General features: G+C 37.1%; 1 protein-coding gene and 1 long non-coding RNA gene across 12 annotated transcripts in view; one reads left to right on the forward strand and one right to left on the reverse strand.

Annotated features, from left to right (window-relative positions):
- Positions 1–495: 495 nt before the first annotated feature.
- Positions 496–26171, forward strand: part of CCDC66 (coiled-coil domain containing 66) — a 46881-nt gene continuing 21205 nt past the window's right edge. For 2 of the 11 annotated variants that reach the window (XR_011048893.1, XR_011048895.1), the window contains exons 1-19: positions 503–582; positions 1900–1964; positions 4272–4294; positions 5130–5541; positions 6431–6566; positions 6736–6839; positions 7817–7932; positions 8690–8863; positions 9668–9799; positions 12447–12700; positions 13078–13162; positions 13928–14089; positions 15581–15728; positions 16197–16319; positions 17695–18173; positions 19456–19493; positions 19768–20051; positions 20510–20637; positions 24266–24853. Coding sequence is in view for 3 of the 11 variants with exons in the window: in XM_068409603.1 (XP_068265704.1) it covers positions 572–582; positions 1900–1964; positions 4272–4294; positions 5130–5541; positions 6431–6566; positions 6736–6839; positions 7817–7932; positions 8690–8863; positions 9668–9799; positions 12447–12700; positions 13078–13162; positions 13928–14089; positions 15581–15728; positions 16197–16319; positions 17695–18173; positions 19456–19493; positions 19768–20051; positions 20510–20637; positions 24266–24349 (2958 nt within the window). In the remaining 8 variants the exon portion in view is untranslated. Of the gene's footprint in view, positions 583–1899; positions 1965–4271; positions 4295–5129; positions 5542–6430; positions 6567–6735; positions 6840–7816; positions 7933–8689; positions 8864–9667; positions 9800–12446; positions 12701–13077; positions 13163–13927; positions 14090–15580; positions 15729–16196; positions 16320–17694; positions 18174–19455; positions 19494–19767; positions 20052–20509; positions 20638–24265; positions 25867–26171 lie in introns of those variants that run through there. The other 9 variants (XR_011048894.1, XM_068409603.1, XR_011048896.1 and 6 more) reach the window with 9 other exon arrangements.
- Positions 16631–20585, reverse strand: LOC137668226 (uncharacterized). Its single transcript, XR_011048901.1, has 3 exons — positions 20518–20585; positions 19563–19632; positions 16631–16834 (listed from the first exon to the last, which is right to left on the reverse strand). It is a non-coding gene; the product is annotated as an uncharacterized lncRNA (long non-coding RNA).

The following is a 26171-nucleotide window of genomic DNA, read 5'->3' on the forward strand; positions in this document are numbered from 1 at the left end:
ACCCGTCGGGCGGGTGGAGCCCCTCACCGGTTCGAGCGGACCGCCCGCCTGCCGCCGACAGCCATCGCTTCCCCCATATTCAGCCCCACGCCCCTCTTCCCTACCTTGTTTGCTTTGTCAGAACCACACCAGGGGGGAAAAAAGGGGGCGGGGGGCGAGAGAGAAGCAGCCGCTCTCCCGGGACCCAGGCCCCCGCCCTTCCCCGTCCCGCTGCAGCGCACCCATCTTCTCCCCGCTCGACCTCTCCCCCGCCCGTCCCTCTTCCGCCTCCTCACTCCACAGCCGCTTGCGCGCCGGGGATAATCCCCCTGTAACTGCTGTACACCCTCGGCGCGGCCGCCGGCAGCAGTAGCGAGATTCGCGCAAAACCTCCTGGGCGTGGGACTCCATCCCCCACAACGCCTCGCTGCGGCGGACCCCGCAGTGTGCGCAGAGCCCATTGGCAAAGGCGCCGCTCCGCGGGGACCCTATCGCCTCCCGGCTCCTTCTGCGGGGCCGGCAACCGCTGTACACAGAGAGCGGGCAGCCGTCTCCTCAGCCTCCGCTGCCCCGCCGACAGCCGGGCAGAGCCATGAATCTGGGGTAAGGAGGAAGAGGAGGAAGCGAGAGCCACTCCCACCAGCTGGGACGCGGCCCTGGCCGGGAAGGGACGGCCCCAGCCCCTCATGGCCCGGGATCCTGCCCGCCCTTCCCCTCCACAGCGGGCGGGTGCGGCGGCTCTGAGGAGAATCCCGCGGCCCGCCGGCATTAAGGCGATAGTGCCTCGGGGCCGAGGCGCTGGTAACGGGAGCGATCGGCGTCACAAAGCCGAGGGAGGGGTTGGCAGGCCCTTCTCTCGGGAGGGCCTCGGGAAGGGGTCTGGAAAGCGGTGTTGGGGGATGGGACGTTCAAAACCCCCCGTTTCGGCGGTGTGAGGGGACTGCCGGTACCATCCGTTGGGGTAGGCGGGCCGGACGCCTTTCGGACCCAGCCGGTCGCGTTCCCTCAGGTCAGGGAAGCGCCCCAGCAAGGGGCGGGGGGGAACGGCGCCCGTGTGCCCGCTCCTGGGTGACCGCGCCAGAACCCGAACCCCTCCCTTGGCCCCGCCGCCGTTCATCGCGTGCTGCCCGCCGCCTCCCGCCCACACAAAGCGCCGACAGAGAGTAGGTGCCGGGCCCGGCTTCGCTGCCGTGTGCTGCTTGAACGGCTGGAATTACAGCTCCGGGCACTTATGTGCTGCCGCGTTAATTAGAAAGGCGCGTGCAAGCTTTAGATGTGTTAGGTTGTTTTGTTTTTTTTTTAATGAAAGGCAATTTGAAGATAAGCGTTATTTTGAACACGAATCTTCATATTAGATTTTCACAAATTAATGCATGGAAGAAAAGCGTTTGGGTACTTTACAATCATACACCTAATCACTGCCAACGGTTTTCCTTTTTTTTAAACCCTTAGCATAACGTTTGTTCCACTTTAAAACGTGGACTGTTTTGCATGGAAGCACAATTAAAGACTGTTTTCAGAATCCAGCCCCTCTTTGTGATCAGCGCTGGCATTCAGGGAGACTTGATTAGCATTTTTTGTAGCGCACAGTTTACATTGTTGGATTATTAAGTTCTTGAGGGAGGCAGATTGCTATGTGTAACAATATAGAGTGGCACCTTCAGCCTGTTTACCTTGTAGCATGCAAATCCAAATTTCCCAGTATCAATAATAAAAATACACCCTCTTCAAGACCTGTTGATTTCTTTGTATTAAGTAAATTCTCACAGATGTAGAAAGCTTGGGGTATGAAAGACCGTCTGGAATAGCAGTAAATACAGTGTTATAATTAAGTACAATTGTCCTTGTTATCAATGTAAAAATCTTACCATTATCAGATTACTTAATATTTCAGATTCCACTCTCTCTCTCATTTTGCAGAGATGGACTGAAGCTTGAAACTGAAGTGTTGGATGGAAAGCCTAGGCTAATTTTAGCTGCTTCTGGTATTTTTTTTAATCATTTATCTCAAGTAATCTTTAAAGCTTCTTGAAGTTAAATGTAAGATCTAAGCAATATGAAGCACAGCTTTATTGAAGTATTTTTCATATTAGGAAGAATGTTTGTGCATTGTTATTTACACATCCTCTTACCCACCAGCTTGTCACTGGTCTAGGTTGATACTGAACTTGAGTAGTCTGTCCACTGACGAACAGCTGGCAAATAGCCTTGGCTCTTTACAGCTTGTGTCTCCATTCATAAAAAAAAAAGTTAAGTACTATTGTATGTTGACTGTCGTAACTTGAGAATTTCTGTAACTTTATAGTACCTTACTTACCAAGGAAAGAGACCTAATAACTCTTTGCTTCATTTACACAAAATTACATCATTACAGTCACATTTCTGACCTTAAAGCAGCTTTAGTATTTGGCGTTGATGTTTATAATTTTCAGTAAGCAGTTTATTTAGGCCTGATTTCATTACTACCATCTGAGGTCAACTTTTCCAGTATATATTCATAACTAAGCTTTAATAAATTCTATTTTTATGATTTGTCAGACATACGTTTCTATACAAGCACAAGTCCACTTTCCCTAACTGTTATACATAGCAGTCAGGATACAGAAATTCTCTGGTTAATGCCCTCTAAATTATATTTCATTTTCTGCATTTACCAGACAGCTGTCTAATGAGGCGTTATGGAATATTTTGAGTTGGTAAGGAATACCAGTCTACTGGAAACTAAACCTTGCAACACCTCTAAAACAGCAGTGCTACAGCTTTCACTTTTTCCAACCATCGTTAACATCATCAGCTGGATAGGGGCTGTGTACACTCCAGAACACTATAAGTCAAAGCATTACCTTTGACTTTGAACTAGGCTTGAACAAGTAGTCTTCTTCAGGCATTAACATGTTTATACAACTGATACAAACAGCATTTCCTTGAATTGTGTCAAAAATTGCATCAAATTGTATTACTTCTGAATTTCAGTTTTCTGCACTGTCAAATACTGCTCACAGTCTTAGGGGGCTAAAGTAGGATTATTCTGTAGTACCTTAAGCTGCTACTTGAGATAGTTGCTTCTCACAGAAAAAAAACCCAAAATAACCCATAAGCAGCACTTCGGAGTTCCCCATTATGTATCTCCCCACTATGATGGCAAAGACCCTATTTATGTGTCTTTCTCCTTTCCACACAGAAGTTGGGTTTGCATAGCACATAGAATCCCACCGTATTTAATTTCTGAATAGCCAGAAAGAAGTCAAAAAATGACTTTTACCTACTCAAATGAGTGTTGAATGCTTGAGAAACCAGTGGTGAAAATGGCTGCAGAATACCCTTACTACTGAAACACTGTCAAGACAGTTCAAGATTTAATGCCTCTCTCTACAAGACAACAATTTAGTATACTCCCAAGTTTTAAAATGTTCATCTAGGTTTGAAACTATTAATAATGTAGTTTTGCAGACTTTAAGAACAGTGTTCCCCAATGTCTTTAATTGGTAATGCAAAAAAAAAAAAAAGTACAGGTGCTACCAGTGTGAAATGTGCAACAACCACTGCCAGAGCAATAAAATTGCATAGTGCAGCTGAAGAAGCCTTGTTTCCAACAGATGTGTTCTGCTAAAATATCATCCCTACTGTTTTCTCCCCCTTTTCCATTAGCCATATGTGCAGGATTTCTTGAGTGCCACATTCCTTATTAATATTATTATTTATTAATAAGTATTATATTAAACATAGTACTTAATATTCTTTTTGAGACCACTACACCTCTGTGCACCCTCTAGTCTAAAAGACTGAAGAGTATTTCAAGGCACAATAATGGATGGTATGATTACGCGAGTATTGTTTCTTTAGGCTGTCAGTGATGGAGACAGATAAGATCATGTAGTAAGATGGGGCAGGATGCAGGGACTATCCTGGAAGGATGTGACACAGAAAGTGAACTGAAAAATCACAAAAAACAAACAATTAAAAGTAAGCCATTACCACAGGGCTCTGAGAAAGAGAGTGAATAGCAGGGGAGGATAAGACTTGCACAATTTTAGTAGATCTATATAAAATTGGAAATAGTTACCGAAATATACCTAATTTTTTTTTTCCAACATACTTTTGAAGTGTGTATACTGACATCCAAAAAAAAAAAAAGGTAATATAACTGGGGCAGATGTTATGGGGAAAATACTTTCCCCCTGCCTTACAATAATCAGACGAATGTAACAGTTTATTAATTTCTCAAGATTGTTTTTCAGGAGGAAGCTCTTATTAAATACTTCTCTGATATGTATGCATTTGTTTCCCAAAAGATAAACCAAAGCCTGCAATGATGGTAAGTGGAAAAATGAATTTTTTGGTTACAGCATACAAATTAACTAGTTAATTTGTTAACACAGAAACTTGAGAACAGATTTGAACGGTCTAAATACTTGTAATCGGTGATGTTTATGAAAGATAAATATGTATTTCTCAGGTTCATAATAGCTGTTAAAAAGGATGAATTGAAAACTATGACTACTTCTACCTTTGCAAAATGCTTTAGTTTACTTCGCTAAGAAGTTACAGCAGCACAGAGAATCATCTAAATCAGAACTTTCAGAGACCTTAAAGGGATTCTGGTAAAATAGGGATCTGAAGTGCGTTTAAGTTCCAAATTAGTTGTATAGATTGTCTCTGTCTGAGTAAACTGGAGTGTGGTGGGTTGGGGAAGGAAAGAAAGCAGACAAAGGTCTCAATACATATGAGATAATTACAAGTGTACATCAAGGACCTTGAAAAGCGTAAAACTCTAGTACAGAATGGAAAAATCAAGGTTGAAGTAATACTGGCTGTATGGTGAAAACATATACCTGTTTGAAGCCAGGCTTCAGAAACACTAAAGAAAGGCAGAATTAATGTTTATTAATTCTTTTAAATTTTATACTACATAAAGTTATTTTTCATAGTGTCATTTTTAAATATTCAAATTTAGGTGCTGTATTCTCTTCCAAGGTATTCCTAGTACTCATGAAGATATTTCATTAGTTGATACGGAGTTAGTTTCTATTGATGTGACAGAGAAGAAAAATTACACTTATTTTACTTTTGCTTCCATCTTGTTTTCATTTGTTATCTATGCAAATTTACTTCCTTATTTAATGTATGGTGAAATCTTACTGCTTTAACAGATGGGTAATAAAGCCAGAGCACCTAAACACGCACTGAGAATAAGGCATACTGGGCATGTTCCGAGGTCAACACAAAATGCTTGTATCAAGCAGGAAAACTTAACAAAACCAAGAAGTGAATCAAGCTTATCAATGACAAAAGGTGAAAAACTGCAAGTTACTAAACACTCCTCACATGAAGACGCAACTAAAGATCACTCTTTGATTTTCCAAAGAGATAGCACAAACAGATATCCTGATTCAGAGAATCCTAATGTTAGTAAACAGAAACCTCAAAACCCATGTGTATCAGCTGAAGGCCCGCGAAGTTCGGCGTGTTTAACGCAAGAACAGCTTCAACAGATTTTGATGACTGTAAAAGAAGGAACTAGAAGCACCTCTGAGACACATAATGAAGAGCAAGAGGAAATGGGTAAGATACAAATAGTTGAGTAAGTTAGTTTCATGGAAACAGAGCAAAATGTGAAAGCTTAAATTTGAGTTCATAATTTAAGTTTATTTACAGGTGGCAGAGATGTTACTCTTATGTTTAATAGTCTCCCACAAAATACTGTGTGCTATTATGGATATGAAATTGCCTGTTAATGTTAGGAACCAAGCATTTGATAATGTTAACAGTAAAAGCTAAGGATTGCTTGATAGTATTCCAGTACTTTGAGGAGCAAACCAGCAAGGAATTCTGTTAATATTTCATGCAAAAAAAGGAACCATTTTACATTGGGGGAAAAAACGTAGTAGAGCTGCACTGTACCATTACTATTAGGAGTTTGAAAAAAAGCAATACCTCAGAGATAGCCTTTCTGGTTTTGTGAAGAGTTCAGGTCTTGCTATGTGTCTCAAGAGCAGTAGTGCCATTTTCCTCTGGCCCAGAGAGTACATGTATCTTTTTGCCTAACTGTAATATTACTCTTTAATAGTATTTTTTTTTCAAGTTTTCTACTCAGAAGCATAAGAACTATTGCATATCTTCTTGTATTACATCGTTACTCCTGTTTGTGGACCTATGGAGGTGGTCAGCTCTTTGCTACCAAGAACAAGACACTCTGCAATTAAGTAATTAGAGTCCCAAAGTCTGAGCTCTTAGCCAAGAATAGCGTTTACTGTAAGTCTAGCATTCTAAAAATACCGTGTGATGTTGTAACTTACATGCCTTAACCATACAAGCAGGGCTGAAAAAGTTTTGTTAAATAGTGGGGAATTTGCAAATTTCTGCTGTTCTGAAAGTATTTACTCAATGCTGAAGAAAGTTTAGTGGTCATATATATATTTTTATATTTTTTTATATTTATGTTCTACCACAGCTACTAATGAGGCATCAGAGGAGAACATGATAGTATTGCTCCAGAAAGCTTGTGAAGTTTCATCTGTTCCAGATGAAGCTACTTCTAATTCAAGCAGGAACCAAGAAGCATATCCACAGCCAGGACAGAAAGTTATGTATGTAGATCTGTGTTATCGTCTACAAAAATTGTGTCTCCAATAAAGATTCATATTGTAATTCTTAATCACAGTTAGAATCCTTAAACATACTAATTAAAAAGTTACCTTTAAATTTATCAGATTAGCTTTTTAGGTAAAATTATTTTTTTCCCCTCCTTTTCTCTAGAAAGGATTCGTGGAAACCTGCTGACATGTTTAGTACCCTGGGTGAAAGAGAAGCGGAGAAAGCCTTGTTAGAATTTAGAAAGACCCAATGGAAGAAGGAATTAGGTACTTATGATATACAGAATATATTTTTGATCAATTTATTACACTCAGGATGCCAAGAAACTTTGTGTTGCTTATGCTCTTTTAAATTTACTTACTTCAGTGCAGTTGCTACAAATTGGAAAGTACATTACTTTATTGGTCTCCAAGAGAGATTAAGATTCTTGAATTTCAAAATTTTATGCAAAGATTGTCTATAACTTCTTGCAAAAATGCTTCTTAACCAAATAAATATTATCACAAATAAATATAGTCAGTTATGCTTCATATTTTAGGAGTTACTTGCCACCAATTTTGTCACATTCTGCCAGTAGTTAATAGCCATTATCATTAACAAATTCATTTGTTTTTTGATTGGAAAAGCGTCACCCTAATCTACAAGCATGACTGAATATATCAAATTGCAAGTGGAACTTGAAACAGTTTGCAGTCCTGCCCTATCACCAACCGAGGGGAGTCTCTGTAGAAAAATAAAAATGTTTAGCGTAATAGTAAATTCTCTCTGACAAATTTTATGATTCACATGCAGGAGTGTTGTGTTTTGTTTTAAACTTGGGTGTAGACCATCTGGTTTCAGGGTTTGATTCTGCATTGTTAGTAGCTTTGATGTGTAGCTCCATTGTTTTAATAATATTACAGTAGTCCAAGACTGGTATAATAAAATGGGGAGAATTTATATACTCAGTTATTGCTGTTAGTTTTCCCTCTTCCCCTGGGACATTGTTAAGCCTTCAGTGTTTTGTAGTCTTCTCAAAGAGATTCCCCAATTACCTCTACATCTCTAGGCAGGGACTCAGCCACCATACTTTTAACAGCAAGGTCATGTTTAGACTGATAGGTCAGACAATGGTGACTTACTCTGGTAGTACATTTTACAATCAAAATTACAGATTAGACATGCATTGCTGCTTTTTCCTTTTTTAAAAAAAACTGCTACACATCTGTATTACAAACTCTTACTAGAGTTTGTTTTTTTGAAGATGAACAGGTAGCACTGAAGAAGAAACTGAAAGAAACTTTGGAGAGAGAGGTGGGTTATTTCTGGGCAAAACCTGGGAATAATAAAGCCCATAAAGAGAAAGCTGACCCAGATAAGGTAAGGCTATCAATAAATACAAAAGAGCACACAGTTTCCACAGCACTCTTCCAGAACTGTTCAACTTTTAATTCATACAAGATTTTCTTTTCTGTACGAACCCAGTAGAATCCGATCTCAGTGGTCACTTTAAGCTCTTTCATAGCATGAATTGCTGCGACTCGTTTTTTCACACTTACCTATTGCTCCAATGTGTAGCTTCACAAATTAAGATCTTTGTAGCATGAACAACCCATTCAGGTCTTTCCATGTTGATTCCTAACTAAAAGGTATATATCTTTTCCAGTTCTGTTTTGAGGAATAGTCTCAAATGTAATTCCTGGTTGTATAATTATTGATTGCTTAGATAATAAGCATAGCAATTTGACTTTTACTCTGTCCTGCCTTTTAAAAAGTCAGCTGTCACTCTGAAAATGGTGTGTCAGATAAATATATTTTACTCAGAGGAAACTGCTTCTCCAGTGAAATTGATTGCTGTTAAACAGAAGTTAGGGTTGTAAATTGCTTTTTTTTGTGGCATATTCAGCATTCCTAGAAAAGTTACCACTCTGCCCCATAAGAATTTCTTTCAATCTACATAATTAAGAAATCCTGGATATGAGATGCTTAGTTACAAGTTTTGGCTAAAGTTTTAATGAATAGCAGCTTCTAGAAGTATAATTTACTTTTTATTATACGTTAAAGTCTATTTAATACAAACAAAACAGGTGAGCTAAATAAATCAAGTCTTAAACAACAGTGGTCACTTTATTTGCAGACGATGTTTCCGGCTGACTCAATTATTACCACTGAGGAAAACTGTGTCTGTACAACTGCTTTAACCACAGAGGCTAATAAAGTTCTACTGAATGTTTCACGTGCTCCAGCTGGGCAGTTTTCTGATTTCAGTTCTGACTTACCAGCTGTCAGTTGCACAGCATTTGTTTTAGGGGTAAGTTTTTTAAATTGCATGTGTTTTTTTTACTTATTTATTGACAACAGATGTGTATCTTCAGTAGTTCTTTTAAACCAGAAGAATTCAGTAGCCCTTTTTGCTCTGTGTAGAGAATTGTGTCTGAATGAATGTTTATCAAAATACTGATGCTTTGAAGACTAAGCACTTTCAAGGCTGATGTGAGGAACAGTACTAGACGTGTGAGCTGAAGTGCTATTTAGTTTTTAAGTATGCGTTACAGAAATAGTGAAGTGGGAACCTATCAGAAATAGGAGACTTTTTAAAAAAATATATTGATGGCAGAAGGTTCAAGAAGTAGTTTTTAAGTTATTGCTAGTAGGCATTGATTGAAGAGTGTTTTTTGTCAGATAGCCTTGAAAGCTCTCAGTGCCACTGGAGTTTGTTAAATAATACAGATATCCATTAAGAAGCAGCAACAGAAGACGGTATCTAGAATTTACTTGAGACAGATCACTACTAATTAGATCATGGTGCTGAATCTAACTGGAACACAGACTGAGCAGTGAACCATAGGAAGAAGGAATACATATAAGTAAAATATATAAGTAAGGTTTTTTGGAGTGAGAGGCTGATGGCTCAAGTTAGTATAGTATTCAAAGACTGGCTTATTTAGCATCTTTCTAACAGCTGAAGCGTTTTTATGGAGCAGTCAGACACTTGCTAACAGCCCAGTTATGCCTAGCACTGAAGGCCAAGTTTTCTACCACGTCCTTATTATGTGACTAGACAAGGTACTGAATTTTTTGTACAAGGAAGAGACTAGCACTTATTTTATTTCAGGAAGCTGTGCCACAGGAACGACCTTTTAGCACTTTGAAGCATGAGCAACAGCAGAAGTGGCTTGAAGAGCTGGACAAACAGAAGGAAGAAGCTAAGCTACGAAAAATAGAAGAAAAACTTAATTTATCAAAGGTATCTGTGGTTTAGAGGGACTTTTTGGAATAAGAGAAGTTTTTCTCTCTATTTTTGTTCTAAGAAATAAAAGATTAAATCGTAGACCTAATGAAGTAGCGACAAAGATGTAATTACACACAGGTTTTCACCACAGGTCCATAGGACAGTCTAATTGAACATTCATCCAGTAGTTGTTCCAGTATTTCGATGGCAGAGAAAAGACTACATGTTAGAGTGCTTGCTGCAGAGATGAAAACAAAGTATATTACTATAATTTTTTTTTCTTTCTCACCATTCTGTGAAAGCACTAGGGTTTGGAAGGTGTTGTAGAGACACTGGCCAGACACTTTGTAAAAAGACATTTTCTGTAGACTACGGAAGGAGATGAGAAGAGAAGGAAAGTTACAGACAACTACAGTGTGTCACAGTGGTGTTCAAATCCTGTTTCTAGAAATACTATTTCAATATGCGTATATATGTATGCACAGACAGTCTTACGAAACTTCTTTAAACACCTGTACTCCAAAAAGTATTGAAGAAATAGCCTTACCTTTTTTACCTTTTGGTTTTTCCAGGCTGCTGAATGTAGGTCTCTTGTGCTGGATCTAGAAGGAAACTGTGGACAATATAATTGCTTTGCAGGTAGAATACCTGAAGAGTCTTTTAATACTGTCACTATTGGCCAATTTGGTCAATATATCTTTTACCCCTGGAGGTTCTTCATATAGAAGCTGACTTCTTTCCTTTACATGTTACTTTTTCTACTATATTAGTAGTTTTAACGTCAGTGGAATAGTCTGCATTCTTACACAGTCTGATACTGACACACTCTTCCAAAGACTCTGTCTTTTGAAGTGAAGAAACATGCAGTGAGATTGTACTATTGCTAGAATCCAGATTTCCAAATTAATGTACACAGCTTTAACCCCAGGATTATATCTTTCAACCATGCATTCACATCATAACATGTTCTGTATTATTTGTGAACAAGAATCTTGGTTACTAAAACTTGATTGATATGAATGTTCATAGTCTGTGGCCTTGCGGATTAAAAGGCAATAGTTTTTACTCTCAACTGAAGCATTTACAGCAATTACACAATTCCTAGACAGAAATTCTTCATTTTAATTCCACAGTTTGTAGTACTAGAAGAGAGCTTTCCTACCCATCCTCCAAAAAAAAACCCTTGTTGCCAGGACTAGTTACATACCTACACACAAGTCTTTTTATTTCCTGCATTGTTGAAGGAATTAAATTTCCTTTGCAAATTGAGCTTTGTAACTGTGAAGGGGACACAGCTGTGAAAAGTTCCTTCATTAGCTATCTTGGTTTTTAATTTGATAGCTGTGCTGTGGGAAGAATGGTTGCAGTCACCAGTGAGTAACCTAACAGTAATCTCACTTCCAGCCTCCTTTTGAAAGGAAGTTAATGTGCATTTAATCTCGTTTTCTTCAACATCTTTTTTTTCAGGTCTTGTGTTATACTCTCAACCCTTTTGCATATTGCACCACAGACTTGCATAAGAATAAAGTACATTTAGTAAAGTAGTTGCTCCTACATCCCAGAGTATTCAAAGGGAACAAAACTCAGGGAACAGATAGAAGAATAATTTGGATTCTTATTATTTGGACTATGGTTTTCTTGCTTCTTTTAAAATAGGTGTGAAACTTTTCTGACAGAAGGGAATTTTTGTTTAAGGAAAGGACTCCCAGAAAGCTTATTAGGTTAGAGTATGTTAGGTTTTTTCCTGCAGCATGCAAGTTTTGAGGCAGCCATTCTCCAGTCCCTCCAGAGAAACAGTTCTTTTAGTCAGAAGATAAAACCTTCTCAGTACCTATAGCAAAAACAAAGGCCCCTTAGGTAAAAATCTTTTATTAGTGATATATTGGAATGTCCCAATTGCCAACAGTGAGGCAAAAAGATAAGCCTGGGTGGTACAGAAGAGAAACTTAAACCTAGTATGTCACCTCTACAAAAGTTTTAGGTACTTTGCTAGGATAGCAGTGGTAGCTGCTGTGAGTGGAAGAGATTTTTGAAAGAAGGCTTATTTTATAATGGGTCTGTCTAGCTGAAAATAGGAAGTTAGAGATTAATATCTCTGCCCAAAGCACATTAATTCTGCTACCATCCAGAATTAAAATGGAGGGGAGAAAAGTAGGACAGGGTAAAAGATGCCACTTGTTCATGTTACTAGAGAGATAATATGTACACAACAGGTGGAGAGTATGGCAGAGTGGACAGGGTACTGACCTCTCAGTCAAGCAGTTCCCAGAACTATTAGAAAAATATGGAATGGAATAGTAATATAAATTGGAAAAACAGTACCAAAAAGCCTGAATCCATGTTAACTTACTTTTTCATTTTTCAATTTTTTTTTCACTTTATAATTTTTTTTTTTTTTTTTTTTTTTTTTTCCTGAAAATATAGTAGCAATATGTGGATCAGCAGTATAATTTCTGATCTGACTTGCATTTTAAGCAACAGAGAGAATTCTGCTTTCCCATTTAGGGAGTTAACTACTGTCTGTCTGTATTGTAGCCCTGTAACAGAGCTTTTCAAATGTTCCTGTTTTACAAAATGTGTATTGTCTGTTGTGATAACCATGCTTTACAGAAACAGTGTAAGTGAGCGTGTTTCCCTTTTTTGTTGCTTGGTATTTATTTAGGCTGAAGAGCATGACAGATGGGCAATGCATTTTGATTCTTTAAAGAACCACCTTAATGCTAATGCACAACACCCTTTAAATGGAATGTACAAAAGCCAGCCTGAAAGTCTTTCCCTGTCACCTGACCCTCAGGAGCTGACTGCTTTTATTCACGCTTTTTCACCTGCAGCTTTAGGCAACCTCATGCCCTCAAAGGTGGGAAATGCAGAAAAAGCTGCTAAAAACAGTGCTTTGGAACACAGTCAAAAAGTCAGGTGAGTGAGCTTTGTAAGGATAATCATCTTCCCAGCCAGTACATTTCTAATATCTCCTCAGAAATTTAAAAAAAAAAATAAAATTGAATAGGATTCTTTAAATCTGATCTTTGGATCTTATTCATTTGGCTTTGCTTTTTTTCAGAAATACCTGTTGTTTCACTTTTAAAGACACAACTGCTTCCATTTATTCATTAATAAAATTTACTGCAAATAACCTTACTTTGCTCCTTAGTAAAATGAATTTCATAATTGTAAATTAATACAATTGGATAACCTCAATATGAAAATATTACTTGAAAACTGATTCTAATTAAGAAAGGCTTTAGGATTATTTTCATATGATTAAAAACATTTACATGTTTCTTTGTTCATAGTTTCCTCCGTTCAATGACAGCTCTCCTAGACCCTGCACAGATTGAAGAGAGAGACAGGCGGCGGCAGAAACAGTTAGAACATCAGGTAGACTTCTGTTTTACTAACGCTATTTTAATGAGAAGAAAGAATAAAAGGTAGTGTTGTCACATGAATAAAGCATGAGATATAATACCAGAATCCAGGGAGGTACTTGACTTTTATGCTTCAGATTATATGTTTACAGTTGTTTAACGGTATTTAATTCAGTTAGACTCTACAGTTTCTTTTAGTATTTGTACAGAGACAGTTGCATTTCTGTAACTGAATTCTTGCCTCAACAAACATACAGTGCAGTCTTTAGAGCTCTAGTAGGTTTGTGTGCATTTTTCTTCAGTCTCCACTGTCATCAGGAGGACTGATATTTACAGGTACCCACTCTATGAATCTTTAGATTTTTATCTACTTTACTGTCATTTACATGACGTCTGTGACACTCTAACTGAATGTTATCTGCATGATGATGTCTCTACCACAGTGTAAAGAAGTCTTAGTATAGATGTAACAAGCCTGTTCTGGTCAAACTTATTCTGCTAGATGGAAATACTAGCTTTCAGTATGTAAGGTAAAAATCAGACCACCCTTTCTTTACAAGAAAAATAAAAGCATTTTTGAAAACAGAAAAAGCTACTTCTGTTTGTCTCTTGAGTATTTCAAACTGCTTTACTGGGCTGGTGGTTCTCGCCCCCCTCCCCCAAATCCAATTCCAAATCCCAATTATTAGAAATTTATATGGAAGTATATTAATAAATAGCTTATAATACCTTTAATGTTACATCTTTTAATTTTCCTTTTTTTCTCTGATATTTCTAGAAAGCAATAATGGCTCAGGTAGAAGAAAAACGGAAGAAGAAACAACTGGAGGAGGAGCAGAGAAAATGGGAAGAACAAGAGGAAGAACAGCGCCTAGCACGAGCAAAAGAACAAATGCAGAAGCAGTTTGAAGAAGAGATGCTGAAACAAAAAGAAAAGGAGGTGAGTTTTTGCATTTTCTTTACTGCAGATAGTCTGTAATAATACTGGGTTTGAGGAAAATGGTTCTTGTTCTTCACCTTCAAAATGGTGTCGCCTCATAATTTTGAAAATGAAAACTATCTGAAATTTAGACACTTGAAACAAAAATCTGTTTCCTCAGTTAATAAACTTACAACACCATACAAGTTTAAGGCAGGTTTCTTTTTTTTGGATGAGGGCCTTTTCAGGAAGAGAAATTATAAGAACTGGCTAAAATTGAATTGTAGTTTTAAATAATGCAGAAACATGCATTTTAAAATGCAAATTTTAAATAAAAAAGTACCTCGAAGTATGTGATCCAATTATTGTTGTTGGTAACTTGATGCTTTTAAGAAGCTTCAGTACTAGGAACTTTATCTGACTGGATGTGCTTTCACTCTGGATTAAAGATTTTTCAGAATATATACTGGAAAAGTAATTTTAAAAGTCATTCGTGTTCTAGACCCTTATCCTCTGTAAGTATTGCTGAGCTTTACATGCTCATTTCATATGAAAGTTAAACCAAAAGAAACATTTTGACCTTTGCTAAGTACAGACTGCATTTGTTTACATTCTTACCTGTTACAGAAGAGTCTGTAGAAGGTTAAAAGCCTCGTCTGATGTTTTATTCTTCCTTTGGGCACAATAGCAGCTATTACTGTTTGCTTCATATTTGGAACAGCAGCAGAATTCCATGATGTCATAAGACAGGGTGATTCCAAAAACACAACCTCTTCTAAAACCTGCAGAAATATGAATCCTTGATTTCTCTGCATTTTCTGGACAGAAACTTACAGCATCTGCCTGTAGATGCTAGAACAAACTGGTAAAAAAATTGGGAAAGTCATCTCTCTCTCTGTAATAGCTCAGCTCCTTCAAAACATGTCATGCTATCAGTAGTTCTTTCCACCTGCAAATGCAGTAGGAAGTGGGGATGAGATGGTAATAGCAGTTTGGAAAGGAGGTTTTCCTTGGCCCAGTCTCCTGGACCTTCAACCTGCTGAGTCTGGAGACTGTAACCTTCACATTTAGGGATGTTCTGCCTTTGTTAGGGAGGCTTTTACTGTCTCCTTCCCATGGAAGTAGGAGGAAGGTGGTTTTTAAAATTATTTTTATTTAGGCTTCTTTTATTTCATTAAATCACATGATATAGGAAGTCATAGACGGCTGAAATCAAGATGAATTTATTAGAAAGGAGATAAATATCCAAATAACTTTGAGGATATAGATGCTTACTTTTTAATGCTAGGATTGAACATCTTTCATTAGCACAGCAGAGGTTCTGAATTTATCTTTATAATCATAGAAGTTATATGTTACATATTGCATCTACACAACTATTTCTTCATTTAAAAAAAAACATTACCCAAAGGAAGAATATGTAAACCTTGAGGATTATGTGGAGATTAAATAATACTATTAATTTTATTCTCAAAATAAATGATCACATATATTTACCTTTTTTTTTTCAAGGAACTCATGACTCTTAAAACAAATGAGCTTTATCAGACAATGCAGAAAGCTCAAGAATTAGCAGAGAGATTAAAACAAGAACAGCGCATTCAAGATTTGGCTCAGAAGGGACATGACATTTCAAAACTTCAGAAGAATTTTGGTGGTGGCAAGTACAAGTCTTTTCGTACTCAGTTTGCCTATTCCTTTGGTGTTTGCCTGCAAGTTGTTGGTAGGATTTGGTTGGTTGGTTGGTTTTTTCCTCCTTTCTGCATTTGGGTCAGAAATTGGTCCTTTGCTTCACAAACCAAATTTCATTTCAGCTTATTTAAAGAGCCTTCCAAACAAATATCAGTGTTAACTAATACAGAGAATATTGTATTTTAGCAAGCTTCAAATACTATATTACATAAAGGAAGAAATATAAAGAGATTATCAGGAATGCATAGGCAATATTCAGACCTATGTGCTGTCGATTAGATTTCCAGTGAAAAAGGGAGGATATTAGGATCTTTCAGTCTGAACTGTAGTTCTCAGTGGCTTTGAGTTCTAAACCACAATAGTCTGATAACTTGATAGCATGGTTTAAATGGAACATACATTACTAAATTGAACAATTTTACTTCTTTCTTTTTAGATGATACAGAATTTGAAAATTGTAATACTGACATTTCACATCAAAGCCATAATTTTTCTGATGACATTAAGAGCCACGTTGATCAGCAGACTTCACCTCGGAAGGACACTGCTGTGCAGACAGGTATAGAATCATAGAATCATAGAATGGTTTGGGTTGGAAGGGACCTTAAAGATCATCTAGTTCCAACCCCGCTGCCACAGGGGGGGTTGCAGCCCTTAAATTTAAATATGCTTATGTACCTTAAGAAAGACAGTAGAACAGCATATTTGTGAAATGGAGCTATAGGGCCAAATCACTGTCATTCAGAATGGAATAAAACTAGAAAGAAATACTTGGACAGACACAGGCATGTTGGAATATTACAATGTATCACTGTATTCTTCTAAATAAATGATATGTCTATATCGTTGTTACTTACCAGTTACAGATTCAAATCACCCAGTCTGAAATGCAGTCTTGACTTAGAGTCATGGTCACAAGCCATGTAGGACTAAATATGTTAAAGCATTTAAACATGTATCTGTAGTAGTCTTCAGTGTGAATGTTCACAGGTTTACATAACATGGTTTGGTGTCGAGCAGGGCTGGGTTCCTAATGAATCCTTGAAAATACTGGCAGAAACATTGTCAATAATCCTGGAATTAGAAAACTAGACTTACTAGAAAATAAGAGCTTACATTCAGATGTTTAGAAGAACTTACAATTCTTGCTAAACACCCAGACAGACATCTAGATAGTATACTTCCCAGTCTTTATCTTGATTTTGAATCACACCGTTAAAAAACCCAGCTCAAACTTAGTCTGTGTTTATTAATGTTGTAGATGAGGTGTGAATGAGCAGATTCAGTGGAATCACTTTATTCCTTGTATTTAGAAATTTATTAGCTTCTTATCACTTGTGAAGTGGAAGCTTTATTTTATTTCTATTCGCTTAAGCAACAATTAATATTTTTGGTTTGACAGCGATAGTAGAAATTTTACTGTGAAATTGGAGTTTACAAATTAAATAATGTTTTTGTGTATGCTCCTTAGTAAAGAAAGAAGCTGGATTGTTAGTAATTTTAAAATAGAACAAAATATATCCATTGGAAGACAGAGATTATGAAAGTAACTTATTCTTAGTAGCGCTGTGAATATGACCAAACCATCAGCATGCTGAAAAACTAAACAGAAGCTGTGTTTTGCTCTTTACCTTTGGGTACCATGACAGAGACAGAAGTCTACATTTTAAAATAATGTAGTTTCATTTTACATAAATTTTGCTTTACAATGACTTGATTTCATTCTCCAGTCTTTTTTTTTTCCCCCCTCCTTATTGAGTTTGCTTCTACTGGTCCTATCTGTCTTCCACATCAAAAAGAATAAAAAACATTTTAAAACTGTGACAACTAATTTTTGAATAAAAGCAGTAATGGTAGATTGATACGCATACAAAAGTCAAAGAAGTAATTTGAATAGCTTAGTCTTGGAATTAAAAATACAATCTTTTTTTCAGATGACTTTAATACTCCAGCATACATTGAGTCAGCTGAAGAAAGAACTCTGTGTTGCAGATCACCTGATATTTCCATAGAATATAAAAAAACCTCTAACAGCAAAAAATACCAGAAGGAAATGCAGTATATAGATAAAAATAAAATTTCAGGAAAAGAGAATGGTGGCATTTACAGTGATCTATATGAACAATATGCAAGAAAAGAAAGACAAATTAAACCTTCAGAAAAATACAGCAAAAGACCTGACTGGAACATAAACAAGCCTGGGAAAAGATATATTCCAGCATCAGAAAGATACCCTAAACAGCAACAAAAACAAAGGGAAGAAAACAAAGTAAGACGACAAATGGAGCTGCTTCAGTTGGTAGAAAGAAATACCCCTGGGAATCTCTGCCCAAAAAAGGGTGGTTATTCAGACAAGTCTCCTTCACCTCATGAAGAAATAAATATGAAGAATAAGGGACATCGAATCAGAAAGGTAACTGTTTGGTCTTTAACAACAACGATGTTTATTTTTAAGACTCCTGTTCCACACAGTTTTGCCTGGATGGGAATTCAGTTATCTAACTCAAGCATTGTCCTATTATTACTACCCTTTAGATAAAGAATGGTGTTGCAGCATTGTTTCATTCTTCATGAATATATTCAGATTTTGTGACTTAGCTTTTACTGTTATTTCAATCTTCCATAGTGTTTATTCTCTTTCATTTATTCATTATCATCAATTCATTATGTAAACAGGGAGCTTGACTGAAAGCAGTATGCAGGATAGAATGATATCACAAATCACTGACTTGCTCTTTTTTTTGTCCAGTCATGATGTTGTGGTGATAGTTGAGGTATAAGAGTACTTGTTCAAGAAAACAATTTTTATTTCTGCAAAGAATATGGATTACTGAGGATGTACTCTATTGTCATAGAAATGCATCCTTCTTTAGTGGAGTAATTTCTTCTCCATTTGCAGGAAGTATGTACCGGTAGAGCTTGTGGCTGGTAAAAAAAACAATTTTCATTTAAAGAAAATACTATCAAATATGTTCATGCCTTCTCTCCCTCCCTCTCTTGCTTGCTTGCTCTCTGTATGCATGTATATACATGTGTATGCATAGACACCTTGCTTTCTCACAGCTTCCGATAGAAAAAATCTGGTGTAGAAAAGGTGGCCACTTCAGTTCCGTTTAGCCATTTGTTTACTGTGGCTACATACACATTTTTTAGAAGCTGTAGGTATTACAAAAGAAAAAAGGCATGTTTTGTGCTTACATTATTGAAAGGTAAATGTTCAAGAATTTTGTATCTGAGAAATAGGGCGATGAATTTTAAGCAAATTTTTAAGATAAGTAAGCATTGCCTGATACCATAAGAAGCATGGGATACGTTAATATTTTTCATTTAAATAGAAAACTTCTACTGACTGTATCTGGAAACATGACCTTTCCTTTAATAATCATTGTCTTGGGTGGAACCTTTCAGGTTTATAAATGCATCTTTCCAAGGTAATTGGAAAATACATACAGTATTTTCTGTGCTTAGAGCTGCCAAAGACATAGAAAGTTGGAGCAAATCCTCTTATTGAATTTAGTTCATAGGCACTACAAGTCTCTTTAGTGCAAGTCTTTGATAAAATACATTTCTCCTGAACTCAGGTCAAACAGTCCTTTTGGAATTTCAGAACAAACTTGTCTTGAAAAATGAAAGCTTTTAGTATAAAAAACATGGAGCTTTTTATTTTACTTTTGACTTTCTTGGTTTTATCCTAGGAAGAACAATTACATAAGAATCATTTGAGTGAAGAAAGGTACGTCAATACTCTGCATTAATGAAATGTATAAATACATTAATAGTGAAATATACATGCTTTTCTTACCTGATTTTTAATTTTTTTTAAAGAATTTAGATGTGTCTAATTATCTTCTATTAAGAATACACCAGGCAAACTGCAGGTATAAAAGCAGAGTAAATGAGCAAAAGTCCAGTCCTCTGAGAATTCTTTGTCTCTACTATTTGAGAAAATCAGTCATGTTACTTAAGTATTGTTTGGTGCTTTTTTTAACTGAAATTGTTTCATACAGATCTGAATCACCACCTGTTCCAGCAGTTGGCAACAGATTACACCAAGTACAACAAAAACAGATACATGCTTCTAATTTCCTGGTGCATAACAACAGTAGAAGAGAGAAAAAAATCAAGACAGGTACACAGGAGAGGAGCTCCCCTCCTCCCATTACAGAAGCTGGAAGACCTCCCTCTTCACAATTTATACCGTATGTTCGAACAAATGAAGTATATTATCTTGATCCAGATGCACCAGAGACCAGACCTTCAACACATGACCAACAGTATCAACAGTTTAATGGTACTGAAATGTATTGTGAACTGATTCATGTAGAAGAGATGTTACAGTGATGTAGTTCGAAGTGCTATTCAATTTGATATTTGTTTTTACTGAATTTTGCAGTAACCCATGTATGTCACAGCACTGTACAGAAACCTATGCAACCAAACGATACTCTGTATTTAAAAAAAAAAAACCACAGTTGTTAAAAAATCAAAAAAGCAACAAAATTTCTTATTCTTTTATCTTTTTTTGTCTGTTTATCTTTAATCAAGTATGATTGCACTTCTCTGGTGTTATTGTATATAGATTTACGTTTAGGAATCTAAGTGTTGTTTGACTTAAAAATAGTCATCATAATCTTAATAGCAACCAAAACCTGATTTTCACAAGCTGTGAAAATCTATTGCTTCAAAATTAAAAAAAAAAAAAATTGATAAAGAGTATTGGTAACTCATTTCATACACATTTACTTTTAGATTCTTACCAAACACCGCGACAGATTTTTAGCTCTGATCACGTTAGAGATCCTCTTCTAAATCCTGATGTAGTTAAGATCAGAGAGAGACAACAAGCAATTCTCAAAGGACTGTCAGAATTACGCCAGGTAAGCAAAAAGTTATTTGACAAACATATATGATGTATATACTAAAGTCAAAATGAACATTGCAAACTATTACATAGTCATAAGCATTAGTCTCTAATTCATTTTTCCGAGATACATGATAAGTTTTGGGCCCTGTCCTCTACTTTTGTTCCCTCTTACTAATTTTGCTTTTCCTGCATTACTTCTACCTTTCGACTGTCCTTAGAGAGAGACTATGGACTCCTAAGTCCTTAGGTTAGCTGTGAAACTACTAGAGTACCTGAGAAAACTTGAAACCAAGAGGAATGGCTTTATTTAGTCTCCAGGTTTTGATAGTTAGGGTTGCTTATAGTAAGAATGTTTCAATTTCAAGGGAGAAATAATAGTATTTTAACAAAACACTAGAAACACTGTTAAGGAAATTTCACTTCTGCATTTCATGGTTAAGCCAGTCATGACAAAGCAGTGTGGTTGATGCAGACGAGTTAGTGGGGTGGTAGTCACGTGTCAGTACTGGAAAAATACTGTGATTTGCAAATCTGAAGTGTGAACACTTTTAAAATCCTTCCAAGATAGCTATTTTTTTGTTAACATGTAAAAGTAACATTCAGGATTTGTCAATTAGACAGATTTAATGAGTGAATATAAAAAGAAATTTAGTTTAATCCTACACACACACACGAGATCCTGAGACAAAAGCCTGTGTTTGTATACATTCAAGAAGGATTTTGAATATGGTGAGACTCTCTTTAAGGATCCACATTGCAGTAAATTAATGCAGCACAAATGATTATAGCTGGTAACTGTGAAGTTGCATATTTTCTTAATTGGAGTCAGAATACCAGGAAAAATACTGTCAGGCATCTAGTTATTAAAACATGAGTGAATTTGATACTCCCAACTGTTGGCAACAAGGTGCGACCCATTGGAGATTCAAACCGCAGGTCTGGACAGTCACACAAACAGGTTCCTTTTATGCTTCAAATGGCCTGACAGGGGACTGCAAGACAAAAAAACCCCAAACATTTACTTCTAGGTTTGCATTTCGTTTGTGAAGAATACTAAAGATAAACATGTATCAGTATCTCCCTTGTTTTTGAATGGCTCCATACTTAGCAGCACTATTTATTTTTCTTTGCCTTAAGGGAGAAAACTTGCATAAACGATCAAAATAAAGGGAAGAAAATCTGACAGACAAGTACAGACAAGTACAACAAAACTACCAGTAGTTAACACTATTAATTACCTGCTGTGCTTTAGAAAGACAGTAGTTCTGCCATGCATACATCGGGCTTTAGGAGTAGGGAAATTCCTTGTGCAAATGAAGGGTCATGGCGCTCTGTTAAGTTACTAAGTTGTGACCCAAGAACACTGAAAGGTTGCCAGTTTCTAATGGCTTCCAAATAGGTTTGACTGGATCTGGTCTTTCCCAATGCTCATTAACATTTTTGTTAAATATCTACACCTGTTAAATATTTTGTATTCAGGCTTCATTTGCCAGTGGTATTTTGGTTAAGAATGAAGCCAGCTTCAAAGCACAATTTGATCCTTGTGCTTGCTGAGGTGAACAAAAGCCATGGATATTTAATGAGGTTGAAGGTGATAATATCCATATTGGCAAACTTCAGAGACAGAAGCTTAGGGACATTTTTGATGCATAGTATATATGCAGGTCTTAACAGTGGCTAAAAACTAATGATAAGGTTAGTCTTTCAATGGACATTGGTTCTGGAAGAGAGTTAACTTAAAACATGTAGTGTTCTTTTTTAAATATCCTACCAGCTGCAGAATGCATTTAGAACATTAACTGTTGAACTTAGGTATATCTTGTATACCTAAGCATTGTATATTCCTACAGATGACACTTGTTTTGCATCAGTTATTTCACTGAGAAAGGCAGAGCAATGACATATTTTGTATGAAATATAAATTAGACAAAGAGCAGAGTTTACTTTTCTGTTTCAGAAGATAATCCAGTCTTGTTTTTTAAAATTATATATACATGCATATATATATATATATATTGGATTGATAGTTTCAGAATATATTTGTATTTAGAACATATTTGGCCATTCTTTAGCCTTTTGTCTGTTGGAATTCTCAGTCTATTTGACCAGTCTTTAGCCTTTGAAATACACCCCCAACTAGAGCGACAGATACACTCAGGCTGTTCCAGTAACAGGCTAGCTGAGCTGGCTGACCTGTGGAAGACATCAGTGAAAATGGAGGGCAGATGGGGGCCTTCCTCTGCCAGAGGGAGGGGGGTTCCGCCATTGCATTTGTTACAAGACAGCAAGTCTCTTCCTGTATTTCAGGTGACAGCAGTAGTAGGAACTGTCAATCAACAGACTCTTACTTTCCTCACTGAAACCGAAAGACTCAGTGGAATAAGCCTAAGTTTACTCATCCAGCAAGGTTCATTATTTCTGAAAAAAAGAAGGGCCAATGTTTAAGGACAAAAACCCCAGCTACAGTCAGTACATGCCAGTACATCTTTCTTTTACTAAGGCAATAAAACCACTTGCCAACAGGTTGTGGCCTACAATGGCCAAGCGATCTTGCCAGCCACCAGCAGGCTGTCCAAGGACATGCAAAGAAAGGCCTCACTACTTGTCCCTATGGAGATATTTCACATCTTTATGACCTCTGCAAACCACATGATAGGCTTTGTTCCAGTTTTCAGTGTTAATTGTTTCTCACCTCAGCTCTGGGTTGATTTAAGGCCATTTATTGCATGACTTTGTTTTGTAACATGCTACTAAATGCAAAAAACACTCTAATAAAATAATTATTGACAAAGGGACTGAACAAATCCACTGACCCATTAATAGAAATGGCTGCTACTGCTGATTAGTTAAAAAGCAATTCATCAAGTGATTGAAAGTCAGCAGCTGCTGCTTTTGGAAGGCTGCAAAGTTATGTCTAACAGGCTGCTTTGCCAACAGAAGCCAGTTCTCTGCATGACCCCTCCCTCCCTTCTGTGCCACCAGGAATACCATATTGAAATTGTTGTAGTACCTGCTGGCTTGTGTTAGTTCTGTAACTTTTCTTTTTTTTTTTTTTTTTTTTTTTTTGGGTAAACAAACTTCTTTGGTACCAGATTACTCCTGACAGGTTTAAAATGGATAGAGAACAAAGGGCCAGATGTATTGATATATACGATCCTTTAATTACAGTAAGAAGACTTATGTCAAGTGTCTGACACTGTTCTGGTTCAAATGGTAATGCTGTCCTTTATCTTAGAGTAGAATTTATGTTAAGACTAAAAGCTGGTACCCATCAAGGTTTTTGGTTCAGCTTCATACAAGACTACGCTAGAATACCACAAATGTACTGACAACGCACAAAGGAGTGAGCAGGTTAGATTTACTGCAGTGGGAAGGTTCTTTTTCCTCTACCCAGTCATCCCTGGAAGCTGGACTGGCTTCCACTTCAGTCACATGTCAAGTCTTTTGCAGAAGACAGGAAATCTTGAGTTCGCTCTCTCCTGAATGTATTATGTTGTACTGCTTTTCTTAAAGTTGTATATTTAAAAAGCATCGAGCCTTAACAAGTACATTGTTTTAAAATGAAACAAACAGCAACACTTTATTAGTTCAGGCTGCACAAGGAAGACAGAACATTCGCATTTATATTCCATGTATTTCAGGGCCTCCTGCAGAAGCAGAAGGAGTTGGAGACTGCTCTGATTCCCCCCATAGCTCAAGAAGAGAACTTTATTTCACCATTTTGAGAGGTACATACGAATGTCCTGAATTCTTAAAGTGTAAAGGCACAGCACTTTGTTTGCTACAATGTGAATTTTGATAATTACAGGGTCATGTTGCTTTTTGTATTGAAGATACATTAAACTAATGATAGCGTGTCTGCTTAGAACAGTCTTTGTGCTACCTGAAGACGTATGTGCGTTTAACATAAACCACTGTATAAAAATGTCATGTGGGTTTTTGTAGAACTCTGTGTATGTGTTTTGATAAATAAGAAAGATTAAGATGTATTCTGAATGGCTTAGATAGACTTTGTTGGTATTTTTAACTATATGAAACTGCTTGTCCTTAACTATTCAGACAGCTTTTAGGCTTAGACAATGTGTATTAACTCAAGTAATCCCAGATTTTAAGACTACAGAAGTGCTGAATATAAACTTTTTCCCCCCTCTCAAAACAGGATAGCAACACTTAACATTGTAGTGGGCTGGGCCGAAGGCAGTAGAACTTAATAAACAAGGTCTGAGCAGGTCAGTATTCAATGCTTCCAGTCACAAATGTTTACTTTAGATCAATTTGCTTTTAGTCTTCAAAAGAAAGTAAAGCTAAGGAGTAAAACTGCTTCTCTTCGAGCTCTGGGCAGGGGATGCATAACCTGAATTCATGTTAGTTGTTCTGTTTTATCATGTGATAAACACCACAGAACCTCCACACAGATTCCTCCCAGCAGCAACTGTTAGACATAACCTGAGTCCGAAGGTATCTTACAGCAGTAGGGAAGGGAATGCAGGTGCACTCATTCCTCTCCCTCGTATGCCAAGTCACGCAGTAGGTGAGAATCTGCACTTGATGTTAGATGTGGTAGAACAGTTCTTCACAAAATCCATTAGGGTTTATTGATACAAGGGAGTTCTCTTTTTGAAAGAAGATGATTTGCCATGTTTCGTGGGAGGGAGGAGGGTAACAACTGCTACACTAGTACTGGTTTGTTCTTAAACAAATAAATCAAACAACTGTTAATAGAAGGAAAGACATTCAGTGTCAGGGAAAAGTCTATGGGTTTTGTCTGTTTTTTAAAAGCTACCCATTTAACCAAAATATTTGCCCCCAGTAATTTTGTGAGTTGAGAGTCATGTAGTTTCAAACACTGTCACATCTGGTACTAAACAGCACATCTACATAAACACACTAAAACCAAGTTACAAACAGGAAAAAAAAAAACCAAACATGCTACTTTGGACAACCTGAAGACAAGAGCAGTAAATGTGAGTCAAGAGTATCAGTATATGCAGAACCAGCAATGTAATAACAAGGGTAGTCTTGAGACTCCACAGCTATTTACTTACTATCAGCTGCTTTCTTCCAGAAGCCCGAGTCAGAAGATCATGTACAAAATGAGCCAATTAAGAGAATCACTGGGGAAAAATAAGTTTATAACACAGCAGATGTGAAATTAAAAACAGCAAGATTAAGAAACACATAAAACTCTGTACTTACAACAATGCTAGGTTTAAAAAAAAAAAAAAAAAAAAGGCAAGTACCAGTACTCATGCTGCTGAAGTAGGAGAGGATAGAGGTTTTTCTAATGCAAATTGAACTACCACAGTCATTAAAACCAGGTTTGTCCTTCTCCAATACCGTAATTACAATGGCAAGATAAAAAGTTGCAAGATCACTCTGATGATGCTGTAATAAGCACAGAGTATCAAAATTAGACACAAAGAGAACTGCTGCTCATGAAATAAAGTTTGGGTAAGTGCAGAGTCCTGCACCTGGGAAGGAGTAATAAAATGCACCAGTACAGGTTAGGAGGCGATATGCTAGAAAGCAGCTGTGTGGAGAAGGACC

The sequence above is a fragment of the Nyctibius grandis genome, chromosome 10 (assembly GCF_013368605.1).
Source record: "Nyctibius grandis isolate bNycGra1 chromosome 10, bNycGra1.pri, whole genome shotgun sequence".
Taxonomy (NCBI): domain Eukaryota; kingdom Metazoa; phylum Chordata; class Aves; order Nyctibiiformes; family Nyctibiidae; genus Nyctibius; species Nyctibius grandis.